Source organism: Oreochromis aureus, linkage group 10 (genome assembly GCF_013358895.1).
Source record: "Oreochromis aureus strain Israel breed Guangdong linkage group 10, ZZ_aureus, whole genome shotgun sequence".
Classification (NCBI taxonomy): domain Eukaryota; kingdom Metazoa; phylum Chordata; class Actinopteri; order Cichliformes; family Cichlidae; genus Oreochromis; species Oreochromis aureus.
In genome coordinates, this window is record NC_052951.1 from 28,176,977 (window position 1) to 28,190,999 (window position 14,023).

Here is a 14,023-nt window from a genome sequence, read left to right on the forward strand (position 1 = left end):
TCGTGCTGCTGCCACCTGCTGCTCTGGGGTGGGAACAACAACACTTTGGATTTGCATTTGTTATCAGCAACAAATGAGTTTTACTTTTGAGGCTGTAGTTTTTAGTTATGTTTATTTGTTGGAGCCCATCAGTTTTTTTTCGAAGACCCGAAAGACTTTCAGTAACTTATGATAAACTATTTGTCTTATACAAACAGATAAATACTGAAAACAAAGAAGTAAACAAAGCTTGTATTCTATTTGATTTTCAAGATATTGAACTTTATTTTTTCTATTTCACCGAGTTCTTTTTTCCATGTAGTTTTTGTCCAATAAAGTTTTTTTTATAATCAGATTGTTTGTTTTAGAATGCAGAATTCTTTATATTTTTTATATTTGCTATATACGGAAGCTTATTACAGCCACTGAATTGTTTTTGTATTTTTTTGTCATCTGTAGGAGAAAATTTCAAATTAAATTAGCGTTAGGGCTAATCTGAGACTTACTAACTCGAAACACTGAGAAAAAAAAAAGATTTTGACCTACAAATAACCCTTTTTTTCAACTTCCATGCCTGTACTTATGAAGTCAGTAAATAAAAGCAGGTGCTTTTTAAAATTTTTTTACTTGTTTTATTTACAGCGACTTGGTCGGAGACTTAAAATGGAGCTGAAACATCCTTCTGTGCAGTCATGTAACACATTATTTTAAAATAATGGCTTTTAAACAGGTGGATGCAGAAATTAAGAGTTAAAACAGAGTCTCGTTCCATTTAAGCTATCTTTATTTCACATTTATTTGTACACAATAAATACAGTTAAACATCCATGGGTGTGTAAATACGACGCCTGGCAGCCTCCGCATAGCCGACGCTGTAAAATGTGGGAGTTTTTATGTCCTTTTTAAAAAAAATGAATTTCAGATTCTGACTTGATGCATAATCAGGACCAGTAAACAGGTTAACAAAAAATTCTCTAATGGAAAAGAAACTTTAGTTATTCTTTTAATAATACAACAGGGTAAATGCAAACTTCAAAAATAAGTTTGATGTCATTCAGATCTCAAGGAGATCAACGAGAATGCAGCGTCACGGCTGACGGATAACTCTTTTCCTCTGATCAGATTCAGCTACAGTTTAATTGTTTTTGTTTTCTTAAAATCCTAATTCTAAAAACAAAAAAGGGGAAAAAATCTGTGCCATTACTTGCACAGATATCCATCTCTAAGCTCTCCATAAACTATCAATACGATCGATAAGTCATATCTCAATCAAAGACACTACAATGGCTATTTAAGGCTAAATAACAGGAAGTATTGATACCAATACGGCTGGTAAACAAACATCAAACAGGAAATATTGAACAAAACATCCACAATACTGAAAAGGAATAAGAAGACATCAGAAAGTGCTTCACTATAGATTTTAAACTGGACAGCTAGCAGCTCAGGATGGTTTCCTCCTTAAAAGTAAAAGGCATCTTTAAACTGCACATGCTCAGTGTAAACTGTCCTCCCCAACAGCGACTGTTACTGGCATCATTAGTGTCGTAAAAACAGTTTTTTTCTGTATTATGCAACATAAAAACAACAAAAGAGTTAGACTGTGTGTTTGTGTGTTTACGTGCTATGTTTCCCACTTTAAACTTTTCCTAAACATTAGAAGGGGGAAAAAAAGGAATAAAAGATAAGGGATCCAAAACAATCACAGGTAAAAATTGCCACTTTTCCCTTGTTTGTGTAACCGCGAGCGGTCACGCGTGTCGGCGGAGAGGACCAGCCTCTTTTCGAGACTTTTGGTTTGCTCACAAGTGCAGCTCTGTTGCATAGACGTGAATCTGATGGTGGTAACAAAGAGCTATAATGTGAGACACAACGGGGGCGAAATCATAACTATAACATTAAAAATTCTTTCTTCGATCCATAAACGAGGAGAAATTCTGCAGCTAAGGCATCCATAACACGATCAGTTAGAAGTGATGTTTTCGGACGAGCTGAAGGAAGAACTGTTTTCTTGCAGAGCGTTTAATGTGAAACCGGAGCCAGGAGGCAGTTTATCTGAAACATAATCGACTAATGAAGCCAAAAAAGAAGTGAAAACATGCACAATACCCGTGTGGAGCACGGGCAGCCTAAAGATCGCTCAGGTGGGAACAGAAAATTAATTTATGGTTTGCTGATGATGTAATTAGCGACTCTCAGACTATTTTTGCTGATTACTGCTCACAATTTCTTTGTATTTTGACCTCAAACAACATTTTTTGCAATTTAGTGTCAACAGAGATACAGAAAAGTGGTTACACCTAAAAAACAAGGTCACTGAAGGCACCGGTGTGGTTGTGCAATGGTGCTGTCAAAATATCTGCTGTTGTCTTGTTGGCCCTTAGCTTACGGTGCATTCCAGATTGAGTCGGAAGTCAGAATTCCTGAGTTCCCAGTAGTAATTTTCATCCGGAACTCCCCCTTAACTAGTATTTCCTCCTTGGAAAGTCAGAGCAGCCTTAACAATCCAAGATGGTGACAGAGAACATCTGCTCTGCCACTCATCTGTATTTGTGACTTGCGATATAAGCCACACTCTAAGCACTGACCACATTCTATTAATGAACGTGCTGCAGCTAAAATAAATCCCATCTTTCTTTGCTTTCTGACTTTCCTGCTGGAATGCACAAACTCGGGAATGACGTCACTGCCAAAAAGGCCCACAGACATCAGAACATTGACACAGCTGCCAGTTTGGAAAAGTTAAGCAACGAACAATCCTGTATTCTATTTACAGGCCACCAGGGGGCGACCCCTGCGTCTGTAAAAGACTTCTGGTCCTATAGAGGTCTCTGGGACTTCTGTGAACAGTTCCCTGATGTGTTCACGGGTTCAGTTGCTCATTTCAGATCACAGCTGAAATTATCAAGACTCACTGAGGGGGTGTGAAATGTGTCTAAATCTAAGGAACAGAGGCCTGATCGACAATATGTTCTGCAGACTCGTGTCTTTGTTCATAAACAGAAAAATGAAGGTAAAACACAAACGCTTCCTTCAGTTTGACCTCTCAAAGGTCAAGGTCAGTTCAGTCTGACATGTTTTACTTTAACATGAAACGCTGCTATGACCGAGTCTCAAACAACAGAAAATCCAGGGTCTGCTCATCAGCTAACGACTCTGTTTTATGCTGTCGGTGCGTTAAATATCTTGAAACGCCTCATTCAGTCAGCAGCACGTTCTTTAGAACCAAACTGAGTCCTCGAACTGATGAATGATACCACACTGAGCTCTCTGCAAGGGAACGAATGAGCTTGGCTCCCTAAAATATCAGCCAGCGAGTCCAAACACACTGATTTTTACTAACTGATAAAATGATGTTAACTTTTCTATCAGCTTCTTTCGCTCGTTATCACTTTATTAACTGTTCGGGGCTGAGAATGAAGCCTTGTACAAACTCTGGGTAAAGTAGTGTTGAGAAACGAGAACACTGAACAGGAAGTTAAAAGAAAAAGGCGCAGCGGTGTTCCTTCTCCGAGTGGGGGGGGGGCTTCTTCCGTCTCCAGGCGTCTTCGGGAATTTTTAAGTTTCCTCGGGTTTCCTTTGGGAGTGTTTTTACGAGTCCCTGCTCGAGGGGGTGCCACCTTCACACCAGCGTGATCTCCACTTCCTCCCGCCGCTTCACCTGCCCGCGAGGATGCTGTTTTGGGGGCGGAGGTGCGGCGCGTACCTGTAAAAATCCATCGGCTCAGTTAAAATGAAGATGAAAAAGGTCTGCTGTCGTTTACGTCACCACTGAAGGTTTTACTCACGGGTCGGATGGTGCCACCGCCGCTCTCCGGGTATTTGGGGGGTTGCGGGGAGCTTTGTGCTGGACCTGAAGAGGGCAGAGGAGGCAGATTATTATTCACATCAGCCTTTTTTCTTACAGATAAACACTCTCACAGACAAACCAGAGATTCTTACTGTGAAAGGGGCTTTTGTGTGGAGCCGGCGGCGGTCTGTGGTGTCCGTTGTGATAGGAGGGTGGTCGGCCAATGGGAGAGGCTGTGGCGCTGCAGGGACTCGACACTGGAGAGGACACGGTGGGGGTCTGAAGGGGGCTGCTGTGGAGAGGTCCCGGCTGGAAGGAACCACGAGGGGAGCGCTCGCACTGAGAGAGTGTGGACGGGGAAGCCTTCAACACAAACAGTGGACAGGTGTGCAAACTTAATATTTTATAGAAAATAAAAAGAAATAAATTATTTAATAACACAAGACTTAGTGTCATAAATAAGATGCTACAGTAGATTTGTACTGCGCTAATGTAGAGGCAGCTAATCCGGAGGGGACACAGTGTGTGTGCGTTCAACCAGAAGAATTTTAATTGTGTAGAACATGAAATTTAGCGGCTATGTCAGCGTGAGCCTACCTGTGCGCTGCCGTCTCTTTGTCCGTCTCCATTCTCGCTGGTCACAGTGAGATCCTCCACCAGAACTGCGGGGAACACACCAACGACGCCGTTAAACTCGCCCTCCCAGAAGCCATCATCCTCGTGGGTCTCTCTGCTCAGGATGCGGATGATGGCGCCTTCAGGGAACGACAGCTCGTCCTCCGTTTGTCCCGCGTAATTGTACAAAGCCTTTGCGAATGAAACTGCAACACAGCGGCAATCAGGGTATCAAACAAAGCGGGAAATCAAAACTCTGATATTATTTGGTGGAGGCGCATCTCACCACTGGAGTCTCCATTGACGGAGCCGGTTGGGAGTTCGGTTTCAGGTTCGGTGGAGTTGCTGGAGGAATGGGATCGGGCGTCCAGCGCGGCCAGAGACTGCAGCATGCTCAGCAGGCTGTTGGAGGAGGGCAGCTGCAGGTATTTCTCCGGGACGTAGCCCACCTGTCCGCTGCGGTTTCTGGCCTGGAAACAGAAAATGCACACAGACGGTGATGACAGCCAAAAATGTTTCAACAGGAAAACTCATAATGAGAAAAAATAAATTCAAACTCAGATGTAAAGAGTAGGGATTAAACAAAATCACTGCATCGTCGCCAGAATTTAATAACAGCCACAAAGAGAATAATAGGAAAGCATTTGTTCTCTCTTACTGACTTAATGAGACATCTAAAATACTAAACGAGCCTCTGCTGACTTCATGAAACCTGATTTCATGAACACCGGTGGCCTCCCCTCCCTCTGCTTGCTTATTTTAGTTCAGATTTAAAACACTCAGAGGTATTGGGATCTCTGTTAGGGCATGCTGTGGGGAATCACAGCACTCAAACAGATCTATATAAATTATACTGCTCACATTTTTATGTATGATTATATTCATTAAAATAAATACCCTAATAAAAACACTATATCTGTATATGAAAAGATAATCACGTAAGTAAATATACATAAAATATTGGCTCAGCACGTGGAACATTTGCACAATGGCTCACAGGAAAGCCAGACTTAAACGATAAACAAAAGTAAAACAGCAACAATGCACAATGTTACTTCAGGGAAATGATCTGAAAACAACCACACACAATGACTACACACCAGCAGCTCTGCAGAGGCTTTTATAAAAGAATGACTTCACACAATGACCAGAGCATCCACACCTGACATTTCTACATTTAAGTGTACACCATTGACCACCCTAAAAATGTCCTCAATGACTTCTCAAATTTTCTCCCAAAGATCCAAGTAACAGTCTGTATATCAGACTGTAACAGTCTGTGACATACAAAGAAAAATGATAACTAAGTAGCTGGGAGATCATCAAATTAACATTTTCTATCCATGACCAGGACGCTCTGCAGATCTAAAACTGATCGAGAGTCCACGAACCGCTGTTAAAAAGCCGAAGCTGACAAACTGTGATCAAACCGGAGCGCTGCTGAGGCAGGATTGGATCACCATCAATCAGGATTTGGCCCAGATTTTCAGTAGCTGCATGTAAGGTATGAATTTAAAAACCGCCTCATTCATGAATTATTGCATTCGCAAACTTGGGTGCCATGCCCGCCCACCTGCCCGCCTGGCTGGGTGACGACAATCTCCTATCAGCCCTTTGCGGCTGCGGGGCAAAAAATGAAGCAGAGAACTGTGTATTCGTACATTTTTTGATTTGTATTTATGTTCAACATAGCTTCTACCACCCAGGCCAACCTAACCGCATGCATTTTATTTGAATTATCCTAAGAGAAACACTGAAACATCCAGCAGATACTCTGTGCGATTCAGATCACTCAAAGACGCCAGCATCTCCCAGCGTTATAAAACCTCGACCAAACAAAACTGTTCAGTTCTTATAAAAACTGAAACTAAATGTTTGTCAAACAGTCTAACAGCCAGAGAGTGAACTTCTAATAATATAATACACAAAACAACCAACCCTCAAACATGAGAGTGCTTCTGCTACACAATTGTGTATGTGTTATTTTTGTACCTTGACCCAGTCCTCCATGTCGCCATCATCGATGACCTCCAAGATTTCCTGCTCCTCGATGGTCAGCTCGTCCGGCTGAGAAGCCTGCAGACAGACAAACACGTTAATTCGAATTAAAGCTGCGATGTAACAGTTTAACCTTCTTCATTTCACCTGTGATGTATATATTTCAAATACCGCCACACTGGTGAACAGACAAAAATGCTCACTGTGGCTTCAATAACATCAGCCAGAACACTGAAGATGTATTAAGATATGTATTTATATCTTAATACATTTTATGACGACATCCATCCAGCAGAGATGGAGGAAATCCCAGCTATTACAGGGTGACAGACTGAAGGGCTCCTTTTCAGGCTAACACAGAGATCATCTACATGCACCACACGGACGGCGGACTTCAACCACACTTTCAGCACCACTGTACAGCCCATTAAAAAAATTAACATAAAAATATTTTATATAAAGAACAAGTCGCTGTAAACCTATATAACAGGGACACTTACAAAGATTCAAATATTAGTCATATAATTGCCGGAAAATATGGTTAAACCTCCAGAAACTTAAAAATACTTTTCCTTCCAGCCGTTTTATGTATTCTGCATGAAAATGAGGTTTACGGAGGACAGAAAGTGTAACTCTGCAAGTCACTGTTCTTCCAAAAACACATTTTTTGTGGCTCCTGAATCTTCATCCATCAATATCCAGCTACGCCAGCTTCCTGCATTTTCTAATAATGACTGCTTCTGTAACTCCCAACACGCACTCCCAGTGCCTCAAGCTCGAGGCAAGGCCGGCCTCTACACGTATTTTAATGAGTTGTCAATACAGAAAGCACAGAGATGCTGCAACAGCAATCAAACAGTGTTTTTTTCCAGAGCAGCAGCACTGATTGTCTAGAAGACTAAACTCAGACTCATGAGGCTTTGTAGATGTCACCATTTCTCTGGGCACTGACCGACTCATCGGCTACGACCCTGCTTAAGCATGTGTCGTTACCTTGTAAGAGTAGAGCACTTTGCAGGTGAGTGGATAATTTTTCAAGGTGCTGGAGGGGCTGGAGCTGCTGTCGTCCAACACTTCACCGCTGTCCTCCATCTCCTCTTCATCCTCTCGCTCCAAATCTGCTGTTACCTACGGATGTAAGACCGACATCTGTGTGAAGGGCACAAATCTACAGCGCATATACTTTAAAACTACAGCACTGTGGCATCTGAGTTTTCGTCTTACGGAGAGTGAAGGATCGTGGGTACTCAGGTTGTTCCAGCGCTCGTTCTCCAGCTCCTCCATCACCTGGTTCATCGCACTCTTCAGCCACGTTTCAACCGGGACTCCCGCCTCCCTCAGCAGGTCCAGCCGGGCCTCGGCTTTCGCTTTCACCGTCTAGCAGCAAAAAACAAACACGAGTTAAAGACCACCAGACTTTCACAACCCACTGACAACCGTGTGTTTTAAACACCTCTCCTCTCTTCTAACAGAACATGAATCCTTTAAATCTGTCACTTCACCTTTCAAACCAGCAGGTGGCGTACTGGGGCAACTTTAAATAAGGAGAAACTGATTAAGAAGATGGAGAAATGGCTGATCTAGAAGTTCAAAGGTTACCTCTGCCCTCCGGAGACTCTGCCTGGCCACCTCCATCTTGGTCTCCAGCTCGCTGTTGTTTGGCTCCGAAGCTTCCTGGGTCCCGTACTCCTCCAGGGCCTGAAACCAAAACAATTACAACCATCGTGGTGACGTATACAAAGGAACACATGGAATAGATGGAAACGGTCCAACAATAAAGCCATCAACATAACCAGCGACATCTGGAAACAGGTCGCTGCACGAGCTGGGCTCACTTATCTTAAACCGGCTTTCGCAATAAACCAGTGAGACGGAGCTCTTATCACTTTCATGCCACGGTAAAATATGGAGGAGTTTATGATGCCGAGGTTTATTATTATCATCCAGCTGACCGGCTTCGCTGCATTAAAGGCCAAATTCCAGTTTAATGGAAAAAATATAGTGACACATCAGTGCATTGTGTACACTTCCTGCAAAGATTTTCCAGGGAATGTGTGAGTAAGGGGTGACAAACCACATCAGAATAACTCCAAACCCAAACACAGACACAACACGCATGTTTAGATTCAGAGACTTAAACTTCCCAGAGGATTTCCTTCTCTTTGCAGAACGCCACATTCATCATGTCCAAAGGGTCATTATGACTCCTCTGGAATTGTAAAAACTGTTAAATTAAAATCCCATGATGATCATATTTCATGACTTTTCCTTATATGGGTTTATTCATCATATAGTGAAAGCAAAAGCAACAAAAATTACCACCACTCACACCTTTAACTGCTGAGGATATCATTTTGATAGGCATAGAAATTTATGTCAATGCCAATTTTATTTATAGAGCACATTTCATTACATGCAAAATGTGCTTAAACAGAAGAGACTGAAGGCAGTGAAAACAAGAAAATAAAATTTAAAATAGAGATTGCAAATGCATTTTGATTAGAAGGCTACAGTAATGTGAGCCAGAGCTAGCTTGACGTGACTGATGGATGAATATATTGCCTCAACTGCTGCTGTTGCAGGATGGGGGGCAGGTCTAGCATTAAATTTTTTCTCAATATGAAAACACGGACCAGCTAATTTTAACATATTTTTAAATCCACAGATTCTCCAAAAAAGCTACAGGATCTATTTTTAACAATAGAGGGCTCAACAAGTAATCTGTAGCTCTAAAACTAGCAGATTTTTACACCCTAAAAGAGAATTTAAACATCAACTTTGTGGGACTTTTTTAAAAGTTGCTTTATGTTTTAAACCTGAATTTGCCAATTTTTTTGCTTAGCTTTATGAATCTAACAAACAAAACACAGGAAAGTTGTTTCTGTTGTGAAACAGCAGATGGTGCTACACTGGCACTGACCGGATTGTAACAGACGGACTTTCAGGACGTTCCTGTGTCGAACAGCCGTCCAGTCAGATCGTCTTTTACACAACAAGAAATGAACATGCTCGTGTCATTGTCTTTTTTTTAATATAACATCTATTTGACTGACTGATTGGTTCGATTTGAACTAATTTGGTTACTGGATCGCTGTGAATAACGATCACACAAGCTTTACTTGGGGTACAAGGACCAGTGTTACCTGCTGTGTTTTCAAATATCAACGCCATGTTTTAATCATTTACATACACCATGTGTAACTTAATTCACTGCACGGTGTCTGGACTGTTACACCACGTCAGCATTATAAACCCTTTCTTAGTCATCTCATGAACGACATGGTTATGTTGGTTTCTATTTTCTTCTAATCAATAAAAATATAATTAAAACAATTTCACCGCCCCCCCCCCCCCCTTGCTAGAAAGCACAATAAGGACATGAAGCAAGGAGAAGTTTCTGCATGTGGCTATGTTACGTCACACCGTGGCACGTCTTTCACTCTGGAACTAGTTTATATTTTTAATTCTTAATTAATTATTTTTTTCATTGTCAACATCTAACTGTTTGCTTGGTGTTCGAAGTATCTCAGGTTGATATTTGCACAAGTCACATTTAATCTCATTCTGATGTTCTGGTTCAAATTACAAAGGATATGATGAAGTGTTTAATATGATAACATGATTTATGTCCTAATACTTTGCCTGTAGAGTCAAGGGGCGACCTCTTCTTAGCCTTTAACAGCCACGAGTTTAAAAGTGTTCATTAAAACACCTTTGAACTTCTCTCAACATTAACAGAGGCCATTTATGGCCACAGAAAAATAACACAAAAAGAACTCAATAACAATTACTACCTCGCAGCAAACATGCACTACAACTGTAAAACTGCATGACCTGCTGCATTTTATGAGCCATTTGCACCACATGCATACAGAACAGAAAATTTACACCCTGCTTACTTATTATTTATTGTAATATAATGAAATAATTGTATTACAGGGAGTAGTTATGCACTGGATATGTGAACAATGAAAATAAAGTACTTCAGTAAACACACAGACTGACATTGTGACACCATCTTTGTCCTGACACCTGCAGAAACCGTCTGGGTTTGATGAGGTTCTCACCTTCTGAGTGTGGATGATGCTCTTGTATTCTCGGGCCACGCGGCTCGCCCACTTCCTCGCCTCCTTATCCAGAGTGTGCTCCTCCGCCGTCCCGCTCTCTTTCTGCAGTTGCATCATCTACAGCGAAGACAAACACACAAGCATATAACAGAAAATGTCTTTACTAATAAGTAAATATCATAACATTGTCATTTAGACAGTTTTTGAAGTGTTTTATTCTTCACTGGATTTTAAATGTAAGTTACAGCTTTTTCCCCAGTGATACAGATACAGGCTTTAAACTAACCGCCCTGATTTGCTCCAGGATGGCTGGTGAGTTTCAAGACTTCTGACGAGCCAGTTTTATATTTGTTGACTTTAAGGTGTGATGGTCTTCAGTTTTTATTTTCTTCTAAGCCCCAACAAAATGAGTTAAGCCATTTCCACATGACATCAGCTGTGTGTCTGAATATGGAGGGGAGAGGCCGGGTGGAGGGAGTGTGGGGGTCAGTGCACTCTGGTGAGGCCCGCTCACAATGCCTCCTTTTCACAGATGGGCTGTTCACAGGGCCCAGCCTACCTCCTGCCCCTCCCTCCTTCCCAAACTCAGCTCTATTCCTTACCGGATCCCTCCGTCTGGTGCAAGTGGTATGGAGGGTGGGTGCAGGGGGAGGCAGGGGAGGCTCTCCACCACTAATGTTTTCTTTAGGAACAGGCTGCTGCTTGTTTGACTTCCAATGAAAACAACACCAGCGTTTGCAGTTTGAACAAATTGTCCAGTGTTGTCCGGTGGGGCAGAGGAGAAAAGGAGCGGCGGAGCTGGGCGGCAGACTCGGACTCTTTTAAATCCATGAACGATAGTTGTCACACATCGCTTGGCAGACCTGCGGCGTCACCTTACAGCCTGATAGGAAAATATTTTTGGACCAAAGCTGACATTTATATGAATTTTTATAGTGGGCAAAGAATCCAATAAAAGCCGAATGTGGCTATAAAATTATTTAAAATAGACTTCAGGCCACAAGGAGACACTGCGGGCTTCATGAGCAGGTGCACCTGAATTAGCACCCATGTCTGCAATGGGACTCGTAAAGGTGTTTAGGATGTGCAGTTTATATACACATATCTACTTTTATCACCTAAAGTGCTCCCAGAGCAGATTTTGACCACAGCAGGGGTTTCAGACCTGAACTGACACTGAAAAACAATCCAGGCAGTCAAGTTGAACTGAGAAATCCATAAAGCTGAGAGTGTAACAAAACAGTCGGAAGGAAGCAAGGAAGGAAGGAAGGAAGAATTTAGCAACTCTGGAAAGTTATCGAAGCAGCATCATTTCACCAGCCATATTGTGGCAATCATAAGGTGAACAGCAGCACTTGATTTTCTGTAAACTTCTTACCTAACTTTAAAGGCCTGTTACATGTTACATGGCCTGTTACACAGGGCTATCATGTAGAAAGAGAGGTTCAGACCTGCGGGTGTTTTCTAAAATAAAAATCCTGGGTCATTCCATAAAAAAAGCAAAATCTGAAAAAGTTCCCACATGACCCCGTTACAATCAGCTGATTATCTATGTGTAATAACTTTAGTACATTTAATGAAGTCATGCATAAATATTACCTTCATTCTACTTATTTTTTATGAATTATAGGCCCAGAAAGTGCATAGTGGTGGGTTGAAATTTAAAACTTTTTTTTAACTGTGCTTTTGAAGATTCATAATTTTATAAGTACAGGAGATATCCATGTGAAATTAACAGGGCTGGAAAAACACATTAAAGCTCTGGTAAAACAAACAAACAAACAAAAAAACTGCAAATAATGAACTTTAACCCACTCCTCAATCTAAAGCCAAGATCTTGTTTCCTATAATCAACTTTGAGTTGATTATAGTTTCAATCCTGCACTAATTTAATCTATGATGTGGAGAAACAGAAGCAAACATCGGTGCAGCCGGATGTTTTGTGTGTTTTCTGATAATTCACTGGCGAAAACTGCATTTTGGGTAAAACTCACAAAGCTCTTAACATGTGTGCTACCAAGTGAGTGCAAATGAAACTTCTCCATATTGATACCAGGCTCATCTTCTAGCTGGCATCTGTCAGATATCAGTCAGGTAGATTTTGCCTGATGCTGCCGGATGGATTTTGATGGCCTCTAAAATGATCGAAATAGACCAGGTAACCACAGACAAAGACTCTTTTCATAACCTTATGGCTCAAGATGAATAAACAACAAGTGTTTGGACTTTTAAAACGAGGCGAAACTCTTTGATTTAAAGCACAAGACAAAACGAGAGCTTGGTAGCAAAAGTAAATAAAAAACAGTGACAGACTTTTCCAGATTACTTTGTCTGTATCTTGTCTTATAATCACTGGTCATTTAGCAGTGAGGACAATGAGTTGAGACAATCTTTAAAGCACACGTATATCTGTTTACACTTCCTGAAAGTGTGTGATGACAGAAATAAAGTTCAGAGGAATAAGCGTGTGGTGTACATTAACAATAAAAAAAGGAAAATCTCATTATATTGTGTAGATATTCCTCTATGTTTAGGACAGTGACTAGTTAACATATGCTTTTCAAAAGGTGCTAATATACATATATATACATATATATATGTACTGAAGTGCAAATTAAAAGCAGAGGTTGTGCATTTATTTAGGAAGTTAAACAGTCTGATAAAGTCGGAACAAACACGAGCTGTAAATAGTCCCACGTTGAGGAAATGAGACGACACATCTGTAAATAAAAACTAAAAATGGGAAATAATCTAAGTTCCTGTGCAGGGCGAGGAGTACAGTACAAAGTCAAGAGTTCACTGTTCTGCCTTCAGGCTCATAGTTCAGACTAACAAAGATAAAGACCAATCACGCAGGACTTATTATGTTTCCTGATTTGACTTCTTACCCAGACTGTTCCATAATGTGTGTGCAGCACTTTTGTGATTAAAATCTATTTAAATTAGTCATTTATTTCAGTGGAGACAGATTATTGACACTTAAACAATCAAGCTACTTTGTCTGTTACTTACAAATTTTTAGAAAATCAGAAAAATTTGAACATTTTTTCCTGCTTGTGTCTTAGTTTAGAGAAAAGGTCAAGATCGCTTCTCAAGCTTCATCCTCCACTGATCATGAATGTCTAAAAACAAAAATCTTTTGTGCATCTGGTACTGTTGAGATGTTTAACTCTGGACCAAAATGGTAGACCTGATCTGCCTAAAGCCGCTTTGAGCATGAAGGTCCTGAGCCGAGTCCAGTCCGTGCTTTTGTGGCCACGTGGCTCGGCCAGCTCAGCTTTCAGGATGCCCGTGAGCTGCTTGTTCCACTCGTCTGATTTTGTATTGATTGTTGTCTAAACAAATTAATCTGTCATCTGTTGAGCTTTGTTCCACTTCTCAACAATCTCCTCTTATCTGTTTTCATTACAGCGTTTTATCTGTGGTTTCCAACCTGTGCAGTCCAAACCTGAAGGATCCACATTTTCACTTCACTTTTCTGTAGAAATTGATTTTCCGTTAAACTGATTAACACCTCGTGCCAACTAAATTAGTCAAACACGAACCTTATTTTATGGTACAAAATGTGTAATAA

The 14,023-nt window shown here is 41.1% G+C and overlaps 1 protein-coding gene across 1 annotated transcript in view; it reads right to left on the reverse strand.

Moving 5' to 3' along the window:
* Positions 1 to 745: 745 nt before the first annotated feature.
* Positions 746 to 14,023, reverse strand: part of LOC116328514 (F-BAR and double SH3 domains protein 2-like) — a 42,336-nt gene continuing 29,058 nt past the window's right edge. The window contains exons 11-20 of the mRNA XM_031750325.2: positions 10,450 to 10,566; positions 7,982 to 8,080; positions 7,607 to 7,759; positions 7,376 to 7,510; positions 6,377 to 6,460; positions 4,671 to 4,854; positions 4,367 to 4,590; positions 3,922 to 4,132; positions 3,768 to 3,832; positions 746 to 3,685 (exon numbers count right to left, since the gene is read on the reverse strand). Coding sequence (XP_031606185.1) covers positions 3,602 to 3,685; positions 3,768 to 3,832; positions 3,922 to 4,132; positions 4,367 to 4,590; positions 4,671 to 4,854; positions 6,377 to 6,460; positions 7,376 to 7,510; positions 7,607 to 7,759; positions 7,982 to 8,080; positions 10,450 to 10,566 — 1,356 coding nt within the window. The 3' untranslated portion in view covers positions 746 to 3,601. The remainder of the gene's footprint in view (positions 3,686 to 3,767; positions 3,833 to 3,921; positions 4,133 to 4,366; positions 4,591 to 4,670; positions 4,855 to 6,376; positions 6,461 to 7,375; positions 7,511 to 7,606; positions 7,760 to 7,981; positions 8,081 to 10,449; positions 10,567 to 14,023) is intronic.